Source organism: Aquarana catesbeiana, linkage group LG12 (genome assembly GCF_042186555.1).
Source record: "Aquarana catesbeiana isolate 2022-GZ linkage group LG12, ASM4218655v1, whole genome shotgun sequence".
Taxonomy (NCBI): domain Eukaryota; kingdom Metazoa; phylum Chordata; class Amphibia; order Anura; family Ranidae; genus Aquarana; species Aquarana catesbeiana.
In genome coordinates this window covers 155,774,463-155,799,018 of record NC_133335.1, presented here as the reverse complement: position 1 = coordinate 155,799,018, position 24,556 = coordinate 155,774,463, and the positions used below count along the sequence as shown (strand labels likewise).

At 42.0% G+C, this 24,556-nt stretch overlaps 1 protein-coding gene across 2 annotated transcripts in view; it reads left to right on the top strand.

Annotated features, from left to right (window-relative positions):
- Nucleotides 1-24,556, top strand: part of LOC141113180 (inactive phospholipase C-like protein 2) — a 355,506-nt gene that overhangs the window by 189,801 nt on the left and 141,149 nt on the right. For both annotated transcript variants that reach the window (XM_073606112.1, XM_073606113.1), the window contains exon 3: nt 6,937-7,140. In XM_073606112.1, coding sequence (XP_073462213.1) covers nt 6,937-7,140 — 204 coding nt within the window. The remainder of the gene's footprint in view (nt 1-6,936; nt 7,141-24,556) is intronic.

Here is a 24,556-nt window from a genome sequence, read left to right as displayed (position 1 = left end):
AGTGATGCAAATGCAATCATGTGAACATCAGTGGCCTCTGCAGTACATACAGGTTTGTAAGGAATTCGTGGGGCTTAAAAAAATGATTTTGCAACTTTTGTATACATTGCTTTACAGTCATTTGAGGGGGACTTTTGGGCACCCCATTGAGGGAATGGTGCATGCCCTTTCTACATTCCCCAAACACAGGACCCCGGGTTTCCTACTGAATAGTACAACCCCAATTCCAAAAACATCCATGTAATCAAATTTGTTTCAAAATGTTCTTCTAGCTCTTCCTTTTGAGTACCACTTGTTGGCTTTTTGTTGCCATGCCCCAACTTCTTTGAGACGTGTTGCTGCCATCAATTTCAAAATTACCTTATTTTTTCTGAAAATGGGAAATTTTCTCAGCTTTAAAATTTGATATGTGTTCTATTTTTTTATTGTGAATAAAATATGGGTCTATGAGATTTGCAAATCATTGCATTCTATTATGTAGATTGTACACAACTTTTTTGGAATTGGGTTTACCTGCAGTGTACAAGAACTGTGCCCTACTGACCCCTGTTCTCTGCCCTGCCTGCTCCTGTTCTGCACCCTTCAGACCCTTGTTCCTCCACCTTGCTGACGCCTGTACACTGCCCTGCTGATCCCTGTGCATTGCCCTACTAATCCACTGTATACTGCCCTACAAACTATTAGCCTCTGTACACTGCCCTACAAACTGATGACCCTTGTTCTCCGCTCTGCTGCTGACCTCTGTACACTGCCCTACTGACTCCTGTACACTGTCCTGTTGACCTCTCTACATTTGTCACTGCAACCCCACATCAGACATGCTAGATCTGGCCCTGCTAAACGTGAACATATAGTTGAGCGAAATATCCATGTCTTAGTGCTTAACTGGTGCCTAAGGGTGGTCTTACATTAATGATCCATTTAGCCCTCTTAAAGATAACTGAACCTCTCTCACTAATTAAAAAAGGTTTAACTGACTTGGAAAAGCAATATTAAAAAAAAAAAATTAAAGACATCTTTCTTTTTTTAGCAGCTTTTGTTATATTTGGATTATAAAGATCCAAGCTGTGTAAGCAAACAAGATGGAGACTCGCATTTTTTTTTTTTTTTTTTTAATTGCAGAAGGCCAAAAACAGAAAACTATTTGTAGGCCGTTATTTGCTTATTTCCCCCTGTATTCTTTTAAATGCAGTTTAGTCTCTGTTCTGCTTTGAAGTCTTCAGTAAAGCAGTTTTTTTTTTTTTTTAAACCCGAATCCATATCCAGATATCTTGACATGTTAGATGCAACAAAAATCTTTGTACTAGTGAAGTACACTGCTGGTCCTTCCACCTTCTCATCTGTATCCGATAGTATAAAGAACATATAACAGATCTCACATGGCATAGCGTGGCTAACATTTAGACTTCAACTTCCCTCCCTATACAAATGGATTATGTTAGTCACAACCAAATCAATGTTTTATCAGCCCATTCTCTGCTATTAGATCACCTTCTGTTATACATTGGGTATATTATCTCCTAGTATACCCTTAAATAGACTCTGGACAACATTTAGATTTATGCTAAATTTTAGTTTTCCGTTTTTAGCCTTTTAACCCTCTCTAATAATAGTAAAACATCATTTGTATTTTTTAGGTTTGTGGAATTGATCCATTTAGAAGAATAAATGTTTTTGTGGTTTATCAGTTACACATGTACCAAGACTTTGGGCATTAAACCCATAAAACAAACCATCCCTGACCTTCCTAGCTGATTTTAATGCAGAGTAACTGCTGTTAGTTTACATTAGAAGGTTGGCAGGCTGCCAAGATCTGTTCTCTTAGAAAAACACAGTGCCATGTTGTGAACGTTGAAAATAATTTCTTCATAATGCTTATTGATACAGAGATGAATGAGAGCTTGCTTTAAAGGTAAAACTTTTTGCACTTTTTTTTTATAGAGTAAAGCCTCATACACACAATAAGATTTACGGACAAACCTTCGTCCGTTTTTTGTTGCATGCTAGTCTCATATTAAAGGTGAAGAGGTTACTCACCATACGAAAATTCTCGTACGTCAGAATTTAACCTGAGAAGTAATGTAATGTGTTGAATAGTTTTGTATGTATTCTTTCTTTTCTGAGCATGCGTAGTGTTGCTCTTACAATTTTTTTCAGACAAAACCGTACTAATTAATGGAAAATCAGACGTTGTGTTTACATCTGACAAAAATTTTATAGTCTGCACATCCAGCTTTTGTCGTATGAAAAATTGGAATTGGCGTCGAAAGCACCATACTAATGATCCGAAAATTGGCAGATCGTTTGTCGGACGAAATTTTATTTCCAATTTTCGTATCGTGTGTACAGGCCTTTAGGGAGGGTTATAGCCCCTGTCAGTTTTTTGCCATCTGTTCCCTACTGGGAGATTTCCCTTCACTTCCTGTCCCATACAGGAAGTGGGAGGATATCCTTCCAAAATGAGGGAATCCCTAGTTATCACCAGGGTCATCAGAACTAGTGTCCCCATTGAAAGATGTCCCTTCTATTCCTGCTCTGGTGACAACCCAAAATTTTGGATTTTCTTTTACCTTTACTCTCAGTGATGATGGTAAACTAATAGAGGGGGTAAATCCTATTAATTGTGATACTTTTATTGCAGAGGACAGCTAAAATTCTACTTATACTACTTAGCAACACGCTGCTTATTTAAAGGGGCTGATTTACTAAATGAGGAGAAAGCTCACATAGCTTAATTGGGCTCTATTAACTTTCAACACCCAGTCATATGCCCCTTGTTACTTATTTTTCCCTATCTCTTTTTGAGATATTTGGTGAGAAAAAAAAAACATTTGAAATGTACATTTTATCTCTTGTAGCAAGTAATTATACATGTATGTGCAATCACATTTATTCATGGCATGTGTACTAGGGCAGCATTGGACTGCAATACATTGCTGGAGTTGTGGTACATACTGTATGTTGCTTGATTCAACCTCATTCTGTCCTCCATGCACGAATCCTAAAGGGGCGGTATAGGCTAATTATAAAACACTCCTAGGATATTGCTTTGGGTAAGGCTGGCGATGGACATCAGAGAGCAGGCCAAGTGGACATTCATGACCTTAGGGTATCAGGTTGCAGGGGCTTCTGATTGCTCTCTAAACTTGTAACTTTGAGTAGCATGGGTTGAATCAGTTGAATATGGAAGGGTGTGTAACTGAAGTAGCAGAGAACACAGACGTGTGCATTGTTAGTGGCAGCAACGAATTAGGCTTGTAAAGGCAGTGAGGGCAGGAGTTGGTGTAGTGGTGGGTTTGTGGGGGCATGTAGGACTAGGTGGTGACAAGCGGGTGAGTAGGGGGTTAGTGTATAGGTGAGAGGGCATCTGCAGTGGTGAGGGTGCAGGAGGGTTGGCGTAAAGGAGTATTGGTGGGTGAGGGGTTTCCAGGCATGGTGGTTAAAATGGCTGACCTGGTGATGTGGGGGGGGGGGTGCTGGCTTGGTGGTGGTGAATTGTGCCTCCAGGATGATCTGTCAGCTGTAGTTCCAGATGCAGTCCTCCTGGCTAGCAGTGGTAGTGATGTGAGCTGCCAGGCTGGAGATGAAAATGCCTGTGTAAGCTGCAGCAGAAGCCAGGGGTTAGAGAGGTGGTGTGAGCTGATTGGACCAGAAAGTCTACATCCTATTGCAACACAGTCACCTGCTACAGAGACCAGTCTAGATGTGCTTCATGTTGGGTGTGGCTGTTGTCGATGGCACTTGTCTACATTTGTTGTTTTTTTTGCAAAATCTTTTTTAATACATTTTTCATTAGCTTACAAAATTAGCCCACGCAGGGGCCAAACCTTGCCCACGCAGGGGCAGTTCTTCTGATGCGGCAACATACCGCAACAGGGCACAACATACAGCATAAACAAACTAACTTATACTATAACCCCAATGTGGAGATAGATTTAGTTCAGGAGAATCTGTGCTCAAATTGGTTCCAATAGGATAATGCTAAATGAGAGTAGTTGGGTCAATATACTAACAGATATAGTGTTAATACAGGAATTGGTTACTGCATCAGTTGCCGTGGTATTATCATCTAGCCAACAGGTCCATACCTTTTCAAATTTTTGTGGACAACCCCTGCCCGAGTAGGTGGCTTTATACAGGGGTAAACTGGCATTCACTAGGCTTTTCCAGAATCTGACAGAGGGGGAAGACGATTGTTTCCAGTTCATCGTAATGGCCTTATGAGCATAGTACAATAGCAGGGATATGAGTATTTTCCTGGCTCTGAATATTGACAGTTGTTCCACCAGCCCCAGCAGACAATATTTAGGATCATAAGGAACACGAGTCTTAGTGACCTTAGCAATCACCTGGAGTACTTCTTTCCAATAATGTTCGATTGCTGGGCAAACCCAAAAAATGTGGAAAAAGTCACCCGGTTGGTAGGAGCAATGCCAGCACGCCAGAGAATGCACCGGCGACATCTGGTGCAGCCTGTGAGGCGTGTAGTGAGCTCTATGCACAATTTTGTATTGGACCAGTTTATCCCTATCTGAGACCAGAAGGGAAATTCCCAAATCTCCCTCCAGTCGTCCTCGTCCAGCTCTGGTATGTCCCCCACCCATTTCCTGCGGAGGGCGGACAACTCGGGGCCAGCAGCAACCAGCAGGGACCCGTAGAGCTGAGACGTGGGTTTCTCCAAGTCCTTCACCTGAAGGGTGGATTTGAGCTCCGAGTATGCCAATTCAACTGGTTGGCCTAAGAACTGACACCTGTAGGCACGAGCGATTTGAAGATACCTAAAATGGGCCCTTGCAGGCACATTAAATGTGGTGCGTAAAACGTGAAAGGGGGTGAGTTCTCTCTTGGTGATAACATGCTCAAGGGCCAGTATTTTATATTTGGCCCAGACCTGTGGATCCGGGATGGTATTGAACTGTGATAGGTTAGGGTTCAGCCACAGGGGCGTGTGAGGAGACCAGGAGTTTGGCTGGGGTGCCCTCAGCGCCTCACCCACCTTCCATGCCCGAATAGTGGTACGCATAGAAGGGGTGAGATGGTGAGGCGTTTTAGGCTCCCTGAATAGCAACCCCTTCAAGGCCTCCAGAGACCCCACTATAGCTGCCTCCAGCACAACCGCAGAGTTGGTCAGGTCTGGCTGCAACCACCAATGGGCGGTTTCAAGCTGAGTGGCCAAGAAATACTTGTGGCAATCAGGGAGAGCCAAGCCCCCACTGTCCACAGGCCTGGTCAGTGTGGTGTATTTGAATCTAGGCGGTTTAGGCCCCCAAATAAAGGAGAGGAAGAGTTGTTTAAGAGAATTAAAGAAAGTTTTGGTCAGCCATTGTGGGGAGTTCCATAAAAAATGTACGTAAATTTAGGGAGGACTTTCATTTTGAGAAGATTGATGCGCCCAATGAGGGAAAGGGAAGATTGCTCCATGCCTTCAGTTTGGTTTTAATTGCTACCAAGACAGGGTCAAGATTGAGCCGCACAAAGTCCCTACTCTCTCTTAAAATGATAATACCTAAATAGGTAAACTGATCAACCCACTGGAGTGGGAGAGAGGAGGGTGAGGGGGACCTGGCCCCCTCGCTGGTCTACATTTTTGATGCTACTGTGCATGTGTAGTAGCAGCACAATGTTATTAGGTACCTTTTGCATTTAGACCTATGGAGAACCCAGAAGCCTTGGCAGTCTGCATCTGACAATGCGCTTCCCTGCCTCTCGGCACCCCTGACACTGCGCGTTTATGCCAGCTAGCAAATCTGCCAGTCCACCACTACCCCCCATGTTTCCTCTGCCTCCTCTTTGTCATCTTTTCAGGGATATACAAAGAGGAGTAGGGGCTTAGCATAGAGTTCGTTGTTCTCTGCATTCTTCTTTCTCCCTCTGATGAAATGACATTCTCCCCAGTGCAAACTGTAGAGACCAGTCAGACCTTCCTCCCCTGGGAGTACTGTGTACATTTTGTGTGTTTCTGGGCGAAGATAGAAGAGGTGCCTCCATTACTAAGGAACCCATCCAATGTAGCAGCCATTTTGTAACCAATATCCAGAATTGTTCTTTATTTTACTTTCAAGGTGAATGTTTTATCTGATGCAATCCACTATTTATCAGTCCACTCTCCACAACTATTGCTTCTTCTATGTTGTTTTTTTGAACATGCACTCTCCATATCAGGCTGAATTAATGGCTAAAAAAACAACCATTTTACTTATTGCATTCTTCTTTTACAATAAAGATTGGATTAAAAGTTACAAGGGAGGCATTGGCTTGCCAGCTGGGAAACCCTAGTGATTAGGACGGCTTTTTATATAATCACCTTTTATTCTAGCTGAATATTGCTAGTTCAGGAGCCCATGACTGTGGGCGTCTTTGACATTTTGGTTAGAATTGTAAATAGTGCCTGGTTTTACTCTGCTTATAGTGCTCTCAATAACTGACAAATCATTTGATCTGTGTAGTCGCCAGCAACCGTTTTACTAGATTCACACTGGGAAAAGGAGATTATAGGATACAGCAGTAAGCAGTTTTCTGATCAGATCCAGTGAAGCTTGTTCATTTTGTGTTTAGATCTATATCAGAACTCTTTATCAGACTACATTACATGCTGGGGATAATAGCTTTCCGAATCATGATGTTCTGGTTTTGCTAAAGCCTATTTATACTATACTCCTTGTTCGAAACTGGCATTAAGCATATCTAAACCCCAAAACAAAAAATTTATATTTTGCTGCTTACTGTACTTGCTGGAAATACAATCCTGTACTAGCTTGAAAAAAGAAAACTTATGTAGCCACCACATCTAAGGGGTGGTAAACTGCAATATATTATAATTTTGGGTTGCTTTTCCCTTAAAATGATATGTGCAGCCTGTTGAATCCCCCTTAATGTTCTTTTTAAGGTTAGTCATTACCTGAATTCTACATTTATTTTCATTTTCTCTTGTTCCAGAACGCTTTAGTATCTTTCAAGGAACTATGTGGCTTGACTTCAACTGCCAACATGAAACAGTGTATCCTTACTGTGTCTGCATGGTTACTAAACAGTGAAAGCCCTCTCAATGTGACGCTCAACCTCCGTTCGCAGTACCCACTTCTAGAGGCTCATGGACCAGTTCCTGATCTCTTAAAGAAAGTCCTTACATCTTATGAAGTGGTAGGTGTGCATATTTTTAATAAACCCACCTTTTGTGTGTATTTATATATATATATATATATATATATATATATATATATATATATATATATATATATATATATATATATATATATATATATATATATATATATATATAATGTGTCTATAGAGATATATATATATATATATATATATATATATATATATATATATATAATTTTTTATTTATTTTTTTACTACTGGTTCATTTATATTCCAGAAAATCAGTAGAATAGCAGCCACGAGAGAGAGAGATATGAGGGCAGAAATGTGGCGGCAGTTGCTGCTAATGCCTATTCACATATGTACCCCCATTGGTTTACAAATTGGGACTATTGCGGTACTCGATAATGATATTGCAGTTACAAACATCTAAAAGAGTATATAAATTTTAATAATTGAAAGTATCAAATTACAACACAAAATAATTGCATACAATCATAAAAACAAATACCACACTGGATACAGCGAGGGTAACCCGCAGAGTTTTTACAGGGGATATGTGTGGAGTCTTTTATCTCGACCAGTTTCGCGGGCTGGAGCCGCTTCTTCAGGAGAAACACATCTATAGAGTGATTAAAATAACTTAGCTGATTACATACATATGTGGTTACATACATAAACAATGCAGCAAACATAATTAGTCACAGAAGTAATCACCATACAGTACATACAAGGTAAAACTGAGGACAGGCTCACCCACTCAAGCGGAAACAGTGGGACAGCGGAACCCAACACAATTCCCCCCGCGGCGGACACGGGGGTTCTGTAAACGGACTCTAATTAGGTAAGAAATAATAAGATAAAATAAAAAAATTGATAATGATAATATAGTAATTGGAAAGTTAACAACGTGGTGAAGAATGCGGAATGTTGGCGTGAGACAGGAAGGGGAAAGGGAAGGGGGAGGGGAAAAGGGGGGGGAGAAAAGGGAAGGGGGAGGGGAAAAGGGGGGGAGAAAAGGGAAAGGGGGAAAAAAAGGGGGGGGAGGGGAAAAAGGGGGGGAGGGGAAAAAGGGGGGGTGGAAAGGGAAAGGAAGGGGAGAGGGGGGGCAGGGAAAAGAAGGGAAGAGGAGGGGGGGAAGGGGGAGAAGAAAGGGGGGAAATGGGGAAGGAAGGGAAGGGAAGAAGGACAAGGGAGGGCATGGGCAGGGGAAGGGGATTCCTTCCCCTTCCCCCTTTCTTCTTTCCCCCCTCCCCTTCCCTTTGTTACACCTCCTCACTCCCCGTATCCCCCATCCCTCCCTCCCCCCCTTTTTTCCTGCCCCCCTTTCCCTGCCCATGCCCTCCCTTGTCCTTCTTTCCTTCCCCATTCCCCCCCTCTCCTCTTCCCTTCTTTTCCCTGTCACCCTCCCCCCCCTCTCCCCCCCCCCCTCTCAACCCCCCTTCCCTTTCCTCCCCCCCCCCCCTTTTTCCCCTCCCCCTTCCCTTTCCCCTTCCCCTTCCTGTCTCACGCCAACATTCCGCATTCTTCACCACGTTGTTAACTTTCCAATTACTATATTATCATTATCAATTTTTTTATTTTATCTTATTATTTATTACCTAATTAGAGTCCGTTTACAGATCCCCCGTGTCCGCCGCAGGGGGAATTGTGTTGGGTTCCACTGTCCCACTGTTTCCGCTTGAGTAGGTGAGCCTGTCCTCAGTTTTACCTTGTATGTACTGTATGTTGATTACTTCTGTGACTAATTATGTTTGCTGCATTGTTTATGTATGTAACCACATATGTTTGTATTCAGCTAAGTTATTTTAATCACTTTATAGTGAAGAAGTGGCTCCAACCGCGAAACCGGTCGAGATAAAAGACTCCACACATATCCCCTGTAAAAACTCTGCGGGTTACCCTCGCTGTATGCAGTGTGGTATTTGTTTTTATGATTGTATGCAATTATTTTGTGTTGTAATTTGATACTTTCAATTATTAAAATTGATATACTCTTTTAGATGTTTGTAACTGCAATATCATTATCGAGTACCGCAATAGTCCCAATTTCCAATCAATGGGGGTACATATGTGAATAGGCATTAGCAGCAACTGCCGCCACATTTCTGCCCTCACATCTCTCTCTACTACACAACCCTGGGATGATGGTACCTATACTAACCTTTTATTGATCTGCAACTGAGGCCTTACCATCCTTCCAGAATAGCAGCCACTATGAAAATGTAGTGTGCTTTTTTACCAGTGGCAAATAATGGTATATTTTGAAGATATGATGATCTCTTCCTAGTGATCACCTCACCTCTTCTACGTTATATTACTATTGGAACAGAATATATAACGCCTAAACCCTCATTCATTTCACAATATCATTTTGGCATCCATAAAAATTCAAATTTTCCAGAAAAGACCTTCATATAAGGTTAAAGTCTATGAATCATCCAAGGAAAGCTTGTGGATTGCAGGCCCAGACAGATCTAATCCAGCATCACTTTCATGAATTTACTGTAACAAAGTATGTATTTAATGTGATTACTTATGACATTTTGTTACAGTATTCAAGTTTAGGATGCTTGGGACTTCAGGGAGGGTCAAGCCTAAACTTCCCAAGTTGTAGTGCTTTGAACATGCTGTGCACTAATGGGGTACCATCCCTGTGTAGACCCATGGGAACTGGAATTAGTCTATGCACATTGTAACACGTAATGCATTATATAATTATTATAATCTTAGATAACAAGCTTAAAGGCAACACTAATGGTTCTGATTTATCTAAATGATTACCTGGAATATATAGCAACATGGTTGATTTACTAAAACTGGAGAATGGGTAGCCAGACATCTCATAGCTTCAGCTTGTTCCATTAAGCTTTTACAAAAAAACCTGAAAGCTGATTGGCTACCATGCACAACTGCACCCGATTTTGCACTCTCCAGTTTTAGTAAATCAACCCCAATATGTATTTATTCAAATATTTCATGGCAGGTTTGTGCCATGGTAGTTCAGGTATGTCATCTGGCAATAGTCGTTTTGTTTGGCTTGTCTATGTTCTACGGTTTGACATCCCTGGACATACCAGGATTATGATATTTTCACTAGGGATGGGCGAACGGTTTGGCCCGAGCATAAGTTCGGGCCGAACTTTGGTTGTTCGGATGTTCTGCAGAACACTGAACAATATGCGGTGCTGGAGGCAAATTTGAAAGCCGCCGGAACACCGTTAAAGTCTATGGGACATTAACATGAAAAATCAAAAGTGTTTATTTTAAAGGCTTATATGCAAGTTATTGTCATAAAAAGTGTTTGGAGACCCGGGTCCTACCCCAGGGGACATGTATCAATGCAAAAATTTTTTTTAAAAACGATCGTTTTTTCGGGAGCAGTGATTTTATTAATGCTTAAAGTGAAACAATAAAAGTGAAATATTCCTTTAAATTTCATACCTTGGGGGTGTCTATAGCATGCCTGTAAAGTGGCACACTTTTCCCGTGTTTAGAACAGTCCCTGCACAAAATGACATTTCTAAAGGAAAAAAAGTCATTCAAAAGTACTCGCAGCTATAATGAATTGTCGGTCCCGGCAATTCAGATAAAAGAAGTCATTGAAAAAAAAAAACCCAGATCCCCCCAGTCCATTACCAGGCCCTTTGGGTCTGGTATGAATATTAAGGGGAACCCCGAACCAAAATTAAAAAAGAAAAATTGCGTGGGGGTCCCCCCAAATAACATACCAGGCCCTTCAGGTCTGGTATGGATATTAAGGGGATCCCCACACCAAAATTTTTTTTTAAAATGGCGTGGGAGTCCCCCTCAAAATCCATACCAGAACTGAAGATGTTAAGGGGAACCCCGTGCCAAAATTTTAAAAAAATGCCATGGGGGTCCCCCCAAAAATCCTTACCAGACCCTTATCCAAGCACACAACCTGGCAGGCCGCTGGAAGAGAGGGGGGGACGAGAGCGCGCCCCCCCCTAAACCGCACCAGGTCACATGCCCTCAACATGGGGAGGGTGCTTTGGGGTAGCTTTCCAGAGCACCTTCTCCCCATGTTGATGAGGACAAGGTCCTCATCCCCACAACCCTTGCTCGGTGGTTTTGGGGGTCTGCGGTCGGGGGGCTTATCGGAATCTGGAAGCCCCCTTTAACAAGGGGATCCCCAGATCCCGGCTCCTCCCTTGTGTGAAATGATAAAGGAGTACAAATGTACCCCTACCCATTTCACAAAAAAAGTGTCAAAATGGTACAAAAGACAAGACACAGCTTAGGACAAGTCCTTTATTAAAAAATAAAAAAATTAAAATATCCCACAAAGGCCATTCATCTTCTCTCGCTCCGCCGATGGACCGAAAAAGAACAAAACAAAGCCGCAACCGACCCGCCTCCATGGGAGGCACTCGTAATATGGAGCATATTCGCTTTGACAGTTCTTACATAACTGAGGGCGGGGCCATAGGGTGATGTTCCCGGGTGACCCCACCCCCCTCTGGCGCACAGGGATTTCCCCATGGCTTTCCCGGGGCGTCAGAGGGGGCAGGGCCACCCATTTTTTAAAACTTTTTTTTGCATTGATACATGTCCCCTGGGGCAGGACCAAGGTCCCCAAACACTTTTAATGACAATAACTTGCATATAAGCCTTTAAAATGAGCACTTTTGATTATTCATGTTCGTTTCCCATAGACTTTAACGGTGTTCGTGTGTTCTGTCAAATGTTTTGCCTGTTCGGTATGTTCTGGTGCAAACCGAACCGGGGGTGTTCGGCCCATCCCTAATTTTCACTCCTGTTCTCGATTTGGTAGCTGAAATGCTATCTGAATCTGCCACAGTTCAAGCCGTGTACGGCCAGCTCAAATCACGTTCAAAGTTCCCTCCAGTTCACGTTTGTCCAGGGCCAGTGTGCCCGCTCTTGGTATGCTTTATCAAGCTTTTGGACACAATTTTACAGCATCCTTGAGGGCCTTGGAATCCTGGGGCAGTATAAAATGGACTTTTGCACATTTCATGTGTGTGATTTATTTTACACTCCTGGAAGTGTTGGATCCTCCAGAAAATGGTATTGTTCAGAATAGAAATGAAAGAAAAATGTTTTAAAGATTGACAGAGGAAATCTGCAAAGGGATTATTATTACCTACTGCTGAAAGTGTTTGAAATTAAATTGGAGGTCTGGTGCCAGGGTCTATTTAAAGCTAAACTTCAAGCACCATAAAATCGCTGCTTAATAATGTATTTGAGAATTAAAATATAAAAAGACATGCACAATGCAGCTTCCCATGCTGTAATACTTGCTTAGATGAAAAATGCCATGGCATGGGAGAGAAAGATGGTGCCACAACCTAGGTTTCCTCTGTGGGCTTACATATGATACCAGCATACTTTTTGGGCTGCTCTGGTACTGGGGAAGGTTGGAAACTGTTATGTGAACTGTGACAGGGTAGTTGCTGCAGAAAATACTCCTCTCCCTCTCCCCACTACTTGAAGCCAGTGTGCTGTGCAGGAGGCAAACATTGTCAGTTGTTGGACAAGTGGATGGAATGGCTGTGCAGTCTCTCTTTTTAAATGCTTGCTGGAATATGCTGGCTTACTGACATGCTTCATTTTAGCCCTACATTATAAGGAGGTTACCCATAAAAAGTCTTGCTGCTCCAAAGCCTGACAGAGACTCTTAAAATTAACTGTAGGGAAGAAAATGAACCATTATGGCATCACAAAGTAGGTTGATATTCAGAAGTTAGAGCCTTATTAAATCAGGGGTGCTCAAACTTTTAAAGAGCGAGGGCAACCTTGCTTCTTATTTTGCCTCTGAAGAAGAAGCAAGGTTACTTTGAAGCATGTTCCTGTTCAAGCTCTTGTGCTTACCAGTGATGTCAAGTGGCTTTCTGTCCCGGGTTCTGGTCTCCATCAACTTGTTCCACACCAGTAACAGTGGCATCCAGTCCTCACAGTGCTCCTCATCCCCATACCGGTGGCCAAGGCAGGGGTTCCTGGCTGCCATTCTGGGAGTTCCTAGTCATGAGGCCTCCTAGTCTGTCTCACTTAGCACAAGTTCACCAATTGTGAGTGTATACTTTACCTTTTTAATAAATCGCTTTTCAATACATTCTACGCTATGGAGTTTGCACTTTTTGCACAGAAGTGTCATAATAAAGAGAGACAATTTCTGATTGGGTGATATAGTTACATAGGTTGAAATAAGTTCCATCTGGTTCAACCAATAGAACAGCATAAATAGAAGCCCCATATAGAACGCTATACTCACACAGGTAATCACGAGGAAGACAAAGAACCGTATAAAACATGGTCCAATTTGTTTCAGTGGGAGAAAAGATTCATTTCTTCCTGATACCCCAAAAAGCAAGCTGATAATTACTGGATCAACAGTCTGTTATTACCCATATACAGCATGTCAATATCCAGTGTAATAGTGAGAGTCCCTGTCACGATGAAAATGGGGTTAAAGTGGACACAGGGTATGCACATTTGCTTGGTGCAAGGCTACAGAGCATAAATGTGGACTGGAGAAAACTGCTTTCGCAGCTTTCTCCAGGTTTTGGTATTCGGTCATGGGGCTCTGTAGTTTGGAGATTCCATAGTGTCTTGGTTGGGACGGGATCTCCAACCCTGTGTCCAGATTTAGAGATCCACCAGCATATTGACTGGTCAGGTGTGTGTTGGGCTATTTGTAGACACCTGACCATAGTTCTGGGCTCCACCCTCCCGAGGAGTCCAGGCAAGCAAGGGAGAAGTGTGCATGTCTGCACAGGTCTGTCAGAGTAGACAGAGGGTCCAAGCCTGAGGGCAGGAAATGGAAGCTGGAAAAGAGTGCTGAGGTACTGGGTTTACAGGAACTCTGTTATAGAGCCAAGAGGGCTGAAGCATAAGTCTGAGCAGCAGTGCTGCTAAAGAGAGCCAGGTGGCTTGGTATTTTTGATTGAACTTACATTGTTGCTGTGGAAAGCTGAAACCCCTGTGTGGGCAACTCTTCTGTTATCGGACATTTTCTTTCTTTAATAAAAGTGGGCCTACAAGCCCTTAAAACTGCATATCTGGCGTGGACTCAGCTCACTGGTAAGCTGTACCTTTAAGCTAAACCAACCCCCGATGTTACACCAGTTATATTTTGTGTATTTAGGAATAGATTCAGCTTTTTTAAAGCAATCTGCCGAGCTGGTGAGAACTAGTTCTTTCTATTGCATTTTTTTACAGCTCTTACTGTAAAGAAGCCTTTCCATGTGTGGAGGCTTAGCCTCTTTTCCTCTGGATGTAAAGAGTACCCCCCCCCCCGTCCTCTGTGATGACCTTAAAGTGAATAACTCTACACCAAGTTCACTATATGGACCAATTATGTATTTGTACATGTTGATCATATCCCCCCTTAATCTCTTCTCAAGAGAAAATAAATTCAGTTCCTCCAATCTTTCCTTATAGCTGAGCTCCTCCATGCCTCTTATCAGTTTGGTTGCTCTTCTCCAGTTCCCCGATATCCTTTTTGAGAACTGGTGCCCAAAACTAACTGCATATTCCAGATGAGGTCTTACTAATGATTTTTACAGGGGCAAAATTATATTTCCATACCTCTATTAAATTGGAAGTAAGTGTCCTCTGCTGACACTTACCTATAGATAAACCTATAATAAGGCTTACCTATAGGCAGTGAAAATATCTCCTAAACATGCACCGATTAGGAGATATTTACATTACATGCAGCCAGTGACATGGGTGCTGTTCCTTCCGAGCCCCGTGAATGTGCAGGAGTGATGTCATTGCGGCTCCTGCCAATCACAGTGCCGGAGCCCGCAAATCCGGAAGTAACTCCAGGAAAGATGTCAGTGGTGTGCGGGCGCCACTGCAACAGCTTCGTTCTACGGTAAGTATTACATTACTGCAATGCAATGCATACTAGCTCATTATGCCTTTGTCTTACAGGGTGTTTTTTTTTTCGGAGTATACAACCTCTTTGATACAAAGAATTTTGCTTGCTTTAGAAACCGCAGCTTGCATTGCATGCTATTATTAAGTGTATGGTATACCAGAACACCCAGATCCTTCTCCACCATTGATTCCCCCAGTTGTACTGGGTTACCCCACATTGTATGTTTCTGAATAAATAAGGACGGGGGGTGTAAAGTGGCAGCCTCAGCGCGGACGGTGTATACACACAACATTCGGGATGCCTCTCACGCTCTGTATGTACTTTGTGGATACCTGGGATACAGATCATCCTTTGACGTGCTACATATTGATTTTGTGAAAACAGCCTTTTGTCTTCTGGTACACAGTATGTACTTTGCTCTTTACATTCTTCACAAAAGAATGCATCGTATTTATTCATTTGAAAGCACGGCAAACATCTCTTCCCAGTTGTGCATTGAAGGTCGCTCTGTATATGAATAGGGCTGGAGTGACTGCTATAGCCAATGAGTTGTGATTCAGTAGGAGATAAATAAAACACTTCACTGCCCTCCTAACACACGGTACATACATTGTATGACGCTAAGAGAGTCATACATTCATGGGAATGCACAGACTGCCTTGAACACAACAAACCAGTATAAAATTAGCAGACTGTGTGTGTGGGGGAGTTCTGTCTATTCCTGTTCCAAACACTTCCTTTGCTTCTACTAACAGAGGTAATTGGGGTGGTCATAACATTACAATGCCTGACCTGAAGCTACTTGGAAGAACTGAGCTTTTTGCCAATTCCTATCTAGCAGGAATAGAGCATGGCCTCCAACGGTGGCACACTGCACTGAGGACAGACTGTGTACTGAAAACGGCTGATGTGCACAAATCGACCAATCAATTTTCACTTTGCTGAAGTCAGATCACTGAGACATTATGGAGTAATTTTATTTTCTGCAACCATGGGTAGTGTCCCTCCCGCTGGGCCATTGTGTTCTCCCAGCATGGGAATGGGGGATGCCATCTCTGCCAGAACACATTAATTACTGCTAGCCATAATAGCCGCTAGCAAAAGTAGCATGTAAAATCAGACAGGCTGGTTGTACCCAAGTTTATCGATCAATCAACTTGGGTACATTCAGCCTGCCCATACATAGTTCGAATTTTGTCTGGTCCCTGCTGAACCGGTCGAGATTTGAACCGTCTATGGCTGGCTTTAGTAAAGTGCTGAAATAAACAGAACGGTAAAATGTCACAAGCATATTTTTTTAAAAACTATTTCCTGGTATCCTCCTTACTGTTAAAGCTGAACTCTGGAAACAAGAAGCGGTTCTAAAGTCTAAATGTTTTTAACCTTAATGCATTCTCTGCTGTCACAGGAGACATTGAGGGCAGCAAACCATAGGCTCCTGCTGCTGTCAGTCAAACGTCTGTGATGGGGGAGTAGGGGTGTGACTTACTGGCGCTTCATGTGTCTATGGACGCATACAGCCGGCTTGCTGCAGGCGGCTCCTGGAGGAGGGAGAAGCTGGGACTGCCAGAAGAAGAAGTGACCAACCTTTGTGTGCAATATAAAGCTGCACAGAGAAGGTAAGCATTACCTCTTTTTTTATATAAAAAAAGTAAGCCTTTAGTATTGTTTACATTTAAAAATATTCCTCAATAATGACAGAGGATATTAATTAACTGTGTGTGCACGAAATTCCTTTGCAAATCAAGACATTACCATATAAAAGTAGCAGTGTCATTATTACTGTGCAGCAGTACCGGGACGAGGTGGTCCAGCACCCATGGCAGGGATGTGGAACTGCACTCCCTTTCCTGCTGCTAACACGTGAGGTAGGTACCGCTGTGCACCTGTTCGTCTTCTCCCCAACTTTTCAGCTGCCCATTTTTGGCATGGAGTGTGCACTGCGCATGCAGCTAACAGCTGGAAGGTGGTTGCTCATTCACAGTTTTCTTGTCGATGTGGGAGGCTTGGGCAGAGACCGGGCATATTAGAGCATGGTGTGACAGCATAGCTGTTAAATTAGATGTGAAGCTGAAACCTTCAGGTTGCCAGACACCGAACTGGAACATGTGTTTGGAGTGGCACTCCCAACCCCTTCCTTCGCACTGTGTGCGATAACTGTCATTTACCTGCACCTGATCAAATCTGATCAGATAATTAATTTCTATATGCTTCATTTACACCACAGCACAGGTGTGATGACCGGTGTGGAAAATGCAGATATTTTGTACTGCAGGAGACTTGAATGGTGTGTAATTGCACACTTCTCAATAATGAAATGTAATCAATGTACCAATGGAGTAAAATGCATACCTAAACTTCAACTTTCATCTACCTCAGACCCATGTCTCTGTAGTTACCTGTACATTACCCCTTCACCTCCCTTATCCTACACATCTGAACAAGTAAGTGCAGCGATCTCCCCCACTGAGCTGCTGTTTTCTGAGAGGGGGATGGCCCCTCCGCCAGAACAATCTGATCAGCGCTCTCCGCCATTGGCTGAGAGCCCTGGTCGGTCGGCTGCTGGTTTTCCAGCATGCTCGTCCGACAGAAGCCGGTCAACCCGCTAGCTTCTGTCGGACAGACCGACATACACACGGGCCGTTTTTTTTTGAACTGGCAAATGTCTCCCGACATTTGGCCAGTGTGTACCCGGCTTTAGGGGTGACACAGGAACAGGCAGGATCAACTAGGTATTTTACAGCATAGAGAGGGACAAAATAAATAGCACAAGCACTATGCTGTATATCCTGCTTTAAGGGAACAGGGTTACAACCACTTTAAGCATTGCATGAAGCTGTGTGAGACTGTTTAGCTGGTAGTTGAGGCACATGCATAAGATAGAGCAGTAGGGACCAATTTGCTAGAAAAAGGACACCTGACATTCCAAGAGAGCCGCACATAGCGTTCAGTTAATGTAATACTATTGGACTTTTTCAGAATTACTAACAAGAGATGGTCCAAACTCTGGACATGCTATTGATGTGGCTGTAGACTAAAGATATGCAGCAGGAGACAGCTAAAGACTGGGGACATGTTACGTAGAAGTGCTAGAGACCAATGGTTATTGCAGTCCCTCTGCAGCTTCCACTGCTGGCTTCTAGAGTCCCAGAACTGCACAATAAGTACCAAGAGCTACATCTGACCCTTGGACTGCAAGTTGGGCACCAGGGGGATAGTGGCCCATAAAGAAGTAATTGTAGGCTTGGACTATGTGGACTGAGTCTTCAGACTAAACTAAGCAAACAAATATTAGAAATACTGAAAGTAAACCAATATGCAATCCAATAAAAATAGACTTTTCTTGTCAGGCAGCAGACCTTTTACTGCTTAAACCCCTTTTTTCTTTCAATTCAGTTTGAATAGTAACTGTTGCTGTCCCCATGATGCTTCTCAATGGTTAGGTTGATTTGTAGGCTAGTTTGGCTGTTGGTCGTCCTGTGAAGGTATTTCCTCCACCTCCATATGGATCATCACACATTGCTGCTCTTTTTCTGAAGCTTCCCAATTGCAGATTAGAGAAAAATGCAAAGAAGAAAATCAGTTTAATGACTCATTCCTAATATACATAAGAGTGCAGGCATGTTCAGCTGTATTTTTTTTCGGAATTACATAACTGGTAGACTGCAGAGATTTAGTGGAAGCTTGGTGAGAGAAATAAGGGGGCAGACATTGCTGACCTCTTTCTAAGAATATGAGTTGCCTGGCTCTGTCTTCAATATTTTATAATATACTTGGTTACCTATACTGATTATTCCAGAGCATTGCCAGTATTGAAGCTATTTGAACAGTATGACAACCGTGCTACTAGCTCACCAGAAAGGATGAGTAATGGCAGCCTCTATTATATCATCCTTTCTCAACCTTTTTACCTTAAAGGTCTAAAGGCCCATATACACGATAGGACTTTTTGACAACAAACATGCAAATTAGCTGTTTTAAGGAAACATCCTACCGTGTGTACGCTGCATCGGACAAACTTTTTCTGTTTTCATCAGACAAATGTTGGCTGTGCAAACAGACAAACTTTCCGGCAATAAAAGTCCTATAGTGCAAAATCCTATTGTGTGTACACAAGTTCATAGGACTTTAGTCCAAAGTACAAACACGCATGCTCAGAACCAATGCAAAAGATCAGACAACAATAAAGAAGTTGACCAAAGGGTGGTGGTTAAGAGCTGAAAAACCACTTGATTTGGTGAAAGTTGGCTGAAAAAGTCCTGCCATGTGTATGCTTAATTAGTTTACGGCCAACGCCCTTTGTCCAAAAATCCAGAGGAAAGTTTGTACAAAGTCCTATCGTGTGTATGAGGCTTTAGGAAACCCCTGCTAAAACAAATTCATCGGTGGTCAGCATGAAGAATTCCCCCTTACCATGGTGGTCAGAAAGCCATACTTGCCAGTAGCTAACAAGATCATTGGTGTCATGCCTTTGACTTTTACAAGTGACATTGGCCCTGCATCTTTGAAGAGACCATCAAATGGCAGATCAATTAGCTACAGCTCAAGGAACTTCTAGCAACCTCTAGAGGAACCCTGATTGAGAATGGCTACCCTATATTCTCTCACTAATCATTTCAATTGAAGTACTACCACATATTGTACCGCTTTTACAATATGCTATTTTTGTGTGTGGTAAAGCAACTCTTTGGTTAATAGGAAAACCTGCAGCATCCTCTAGTATCCTGTAATTATGACCCAATTCCTGGAAGGTCTGACAGGCAAAGCTCTAGCACTTTTTTGGTAGTGTGGAAGCTTGTGTTCCTCTTTCAGTCTCCTAAACTTTCCTATAAGCCAATAATTCGGCCCTTCTATTGGTAGACCGATAAGACTGGGTTAAGGGTGGATAGGCAGGCTTTAATACTACCAGAAAGTGATAGAGTTTTGAAGATAGGTATGGCCTGGGATTGGCTTCAGCAGTGGTGACTTGATGCTTCTGCAGGTAAAAGAAGATACCTCTTGGTATTTCCATAGAACTTGAAATATTTCGCATTTTGGTCATATTTAGCATATAATGCAATCTACTTTTTTTTTTACTTTAAATAGGTAGCAAATGCCCTTTAGAGGTGTACATAAACAGGTACTTAGATGGCTTTCCATTTGGGGGTAATCCATCCTAATCAATGATTGTTGTAAAGGATTCAATAAAGGATTGGCTGCTGGGATTTGTCTTAGGTTTGCTAGAACATGGGTGGGTGCCTAGCACTGTAATGGTGTGTTGGACGTACTGGCTTTGTGTAGCCCTGGAGGAAAACGGGAAGGATGTGGCACTCCAGAAATGCATGAGTTGATGGCCTGTGGTGTCAGGCTTCATACACGTAAGAAATTCACATTACAACAGTATGTATTAACAAAGAGACCAAATAATATATAGCCTATATAAATGTTGAACAATACACTTACAGTATGGAAAGGTGATAGACACATTTTTTTGTAATTACATTTCTTTTGACTGGAGTATCTCTTTAAATGCCACATCTGGCTGTTTTATGCAGTCTTTGCTTTTCAATGCTAATTATGGCTGTCAGACATTGTATAGATTGCCTTAATAAATAAACACGTATTATGCCATAGGTCAATGCTGTTCATCTGGGTCCTTGGGGGACATGAGCGTGCCACAGTTTTAGGACAATCTAATTATCAGGCAGTAGTGTATTAAATAGAAACTTTCGTATATAATGGTCTCTGTATGTGTTTGTGTGTGATCAGCTGGACGTAAGTACTCTGCTTATCCATGATTATAACTTGTATTTAGGATTAGAGTAACATTTCCGATTAGGGAAACCTGAAACTGCAGTGATTGAAACCAGAAAGTCATATCAAAATGGGTTTACGTAAATATTACATGTAAATGTGGAATAAAGACCCATGTTACATGACAAAGAAATGAATCCAAATTCGTAGCCTTTCTCAACCTTTTTTACCCCAAAGGAACCCTTAAAATAGTTTTCAGGTCTTGGGGAATCCCTGCTAAAATCAATTCATTGAGCGTCAGCGAGTAAAAAACACCTTACTTTGGTGGCTAGTGGGAAAAAAGCCCCCCTTACAATGGCAAGTAGAATGTCGTCCCTGCATATACCTAAAAAGATCATTGGTGTTATGATGCTGGCTCAAACAGTGCCACTGGTCCTGAACTATGCAAGCATCATCTAATGGAAGGTGATTTAGCCACAGTTTGAGAAACCCTGGTTGAGAATGGCTGACTTAGGGAGTACATTATTCTTTAAGCTGGCCATTCAAAATTTGGCCAGTTTAGCACGTACCAGACACATTTTGATCAGTCTGTGACCGTCCCCCCTTGACGAAAGTCAATCAAAACAGACATGTTTGAAAATTATTCTTGGTTCTTGGGTGTTGCTGTCAGAATACAATGCCTTGGCGAGGGTGGGGTGGGGAGGATTCTTCCATCCATCTTATTTGAGCCTGTTGGCTGAATGAAAAACTAACAGAGTATGGCTAGCTTTAGTCAACATAGAAAACAATTACACACTTAGAAGGACTGACAGAAATTGACAGATGTGACAAATAGGCACATCTGGAGCTGATTTACTAAAGGAGCCAAGTTTTTTTAATCACAAAAGTGTGTGAATATTCACTTAACTTATCCGTTGTGTTAAAAAAAAAAAAAAGCCAACTTCTGTTCAGTTTGAATACCCAGTCATATGCAGATGATTTTTTTTTATATGAATGGATAATTCATAATTGAAGTGAATATTCACACAAGGGGATTCTGATTCTGATGGCTGGACATATTGACACACTGAACGACATAGGTTGACAAATACAGACCTACTATATTACATGGGCCCGCCCACCTCTGCGGCAAGCTAAACCCCACACATGTTCAGAAAGACAGTCATTACTGGGTGAACAACTGCTACTTATGTTATATGAAATTGCAGAAAGTGTTGGAGAGGTTGCACATAGACTATTTTTCTGACAATAGAAGACAATTTATATATTATTATACTTGGTGTTGTGCATTGTTAGTAAAGGAAGTAAGTTACCTTTTTTATTTTTATTTAGTTAGTTCCCTTTGTAAAATGATCCCCCCAATCCTCTGACATGCTTTTTTTTCTATTTTGTACTCTTAGCTAATATTCATATTATCATTAATGCTCCTAAGGCTCAGTAGACTAATCCTGACCTCTGATTTTAGGGAGAGTAAAGCAAAAAGTAGCTGAGCAGCCAAGAAAAACTTCCAGAGTACTATCCAGGAACCCTTTATAGTGAGAGAATAGGTATATCAACAACCCCTGTGTAAAAAAAAAAAACAAAAGAAAAAAACAATATCTCAGTGTGTTGGGACACATGGTAGTCTACCGGCAACCTATCCTTGACGTAACAGAGTATAATTCCAGAATTTTCTAGGGTATTCCCAAAAGAGAATAGGTCCTCCACTGAGGAGCAAAGGGGTGGAAGAAACTAAGCAATCTTCATCAATGATTACAGATAGACTATTAGAAGAAACAATATTTACACTGTAGGTACCACAAAAGGCATCCAATACTACCCTAACCCTGATGGAGACCCATATTACGGTAACAGAAATATGCTTCTCCTGTGGGAAAAAGTGGGACATACACTTGATAATCTCTCACTGAATGGGGATATATAGTCAGTTGAGGGAATAGAAATAATGCCTAGACACTATGGAAAAAGTGTGGACATGAAACTCATACAGCAGGGAGACCATCTGAGGAAGAAGTTCACCCAGTGTCGCAAGTGGAGTTCTGAAACCTCAGATGAGAAGAGTTACCAGTTCTCAGATGCACAGTGTAGGAGAGGTCACAACTAAAGATTGACAAAAAAATGTATTTTCCAGCGACACACAAAGCTGTATAGGCAATTAAACTCAAGGATGCTTTTGGGAGTCGATGGCAACCGTGACTATTTGGACCAAAAAAGACTAATCAGAAGACTCTCAGATTCTCCAACTCAAGTAGAAAGATCGAATAGGTAAGGAAAATTACTGTAGGAGGAGCAAATGTCTGGATAGAGTGGACTTCTTAGGCCAGCCATACACTGTTCAAATCTCAGCTGGTTCAGCAGGAACTGGCCGAGATTTGAACAGTTAATGGCCGGGCTGAATGTACCAAGCTGATTGATCGATCAATTGGATACAACCAGCCTGACGGATTTGCTTCTGATTATCACAAGCGGCTGCTATAGTCGCTATCAATAATCACTGTCTTCTCGCGACGAGGATGATACCAGAAGGGAAAAAAGAACAAGATGCCCAGTTTTAGGGTGTAAATTGAGAGCTACAGTAAGAAGCCTAAGTATCTAAACCAAAACAAAGTCACTTTCCAAGGGACCATAAAGATAAAGAATCAATAGTCGCCAATAAAAATGGTGGCGTATCCTCGAACAGAAGGCTACTGATTTCCAAACTCTCAGACTCTCAATGCCAAGGTAACATAGATGTAGTGGATGAAGATTAAAGTGTTACTAAACCCACACTAAAATCAGTCTGTATATGTAGTAAAGCATGCTTGTTATACTCCCTGTGGAACCCAAGAGGTTAATCCTCTGTATTGTGGGAAAAGACTGTTTGATCCTGTCTTCTGTGATCCTCCCTGTTTTCCATAGTCCCCAATCCATTTTTCTGGAGGTTGCATGTGATCAGCACAGGGCCAATCAGTGCTGTTCAGACAGAGGGTCAGGAGTTAGGCAGCCACATAGGACTGTTTAAATTAACTAGTTCTCGGCAAAACACTGATAGAAGTCACAAGACTGCTATATACTGCTGTGCTATATACTGCTGATGAGAAAAGGTATTTAGCAGTTTATATTTAGTAAAATAATTGCATTTCCATGTTCTGTGTGGAAGATTGGATATAGTGAATGCAGGGTCATGGGTTTACTAACACTTTAAGTTTCTTCTGTTCCAATTACAGTTATTCCGCGTTGAAGCGGGAGGCCAAATAGGGAACCAGGAAGTTTGAGTATGGCATCCCAGGCACAAAGCTAAGGTGTTCAATGTGCATGAACAGATAATGGCCATCATAAATGATGTGGAAGCCCCTCTTAAGGGATGTGAGCAACTGAGGCACGTGTTTTTTTTTTTTTTCTTTTTTTTTTTTTATTAAACTCAAGAAATTTCCCTTTTAGGGAAAAAGGCCTTAGCACACAAACAAAATGGAGCAACCCTGATCTTCAGAGGAACTGTTTTTGAAAGGAAGAGGAAAAGAAGGTATGCACTGCTTCCGTTAAATTGAAAACAACTGTGTGCATATCAAAGGCATTCCAGATCTAAAATAAACAGGCTTTGTAAAAGCAGACTGTAAATGCTCAGAGTCAGAGAAAATGGTAAAAACTGAAAATTTGTCAGCAGAACTTGTGCTTAATTTTACACAGAATGGCACAAGTCAGACGTTGTTATAAGAGGCCAATTAGACAATTGAGCAGTTCTAAGGCACAGAAAGCAGAGCTATAGAACTGTTTTGAGGGTGATCCTCTGAAAATAGGGGATCCAGGAGTTAAAACACAGGCATTGGATCCAACTAAAGCAGGAGCCTTCAAACTTTCTAAACAAAAAGG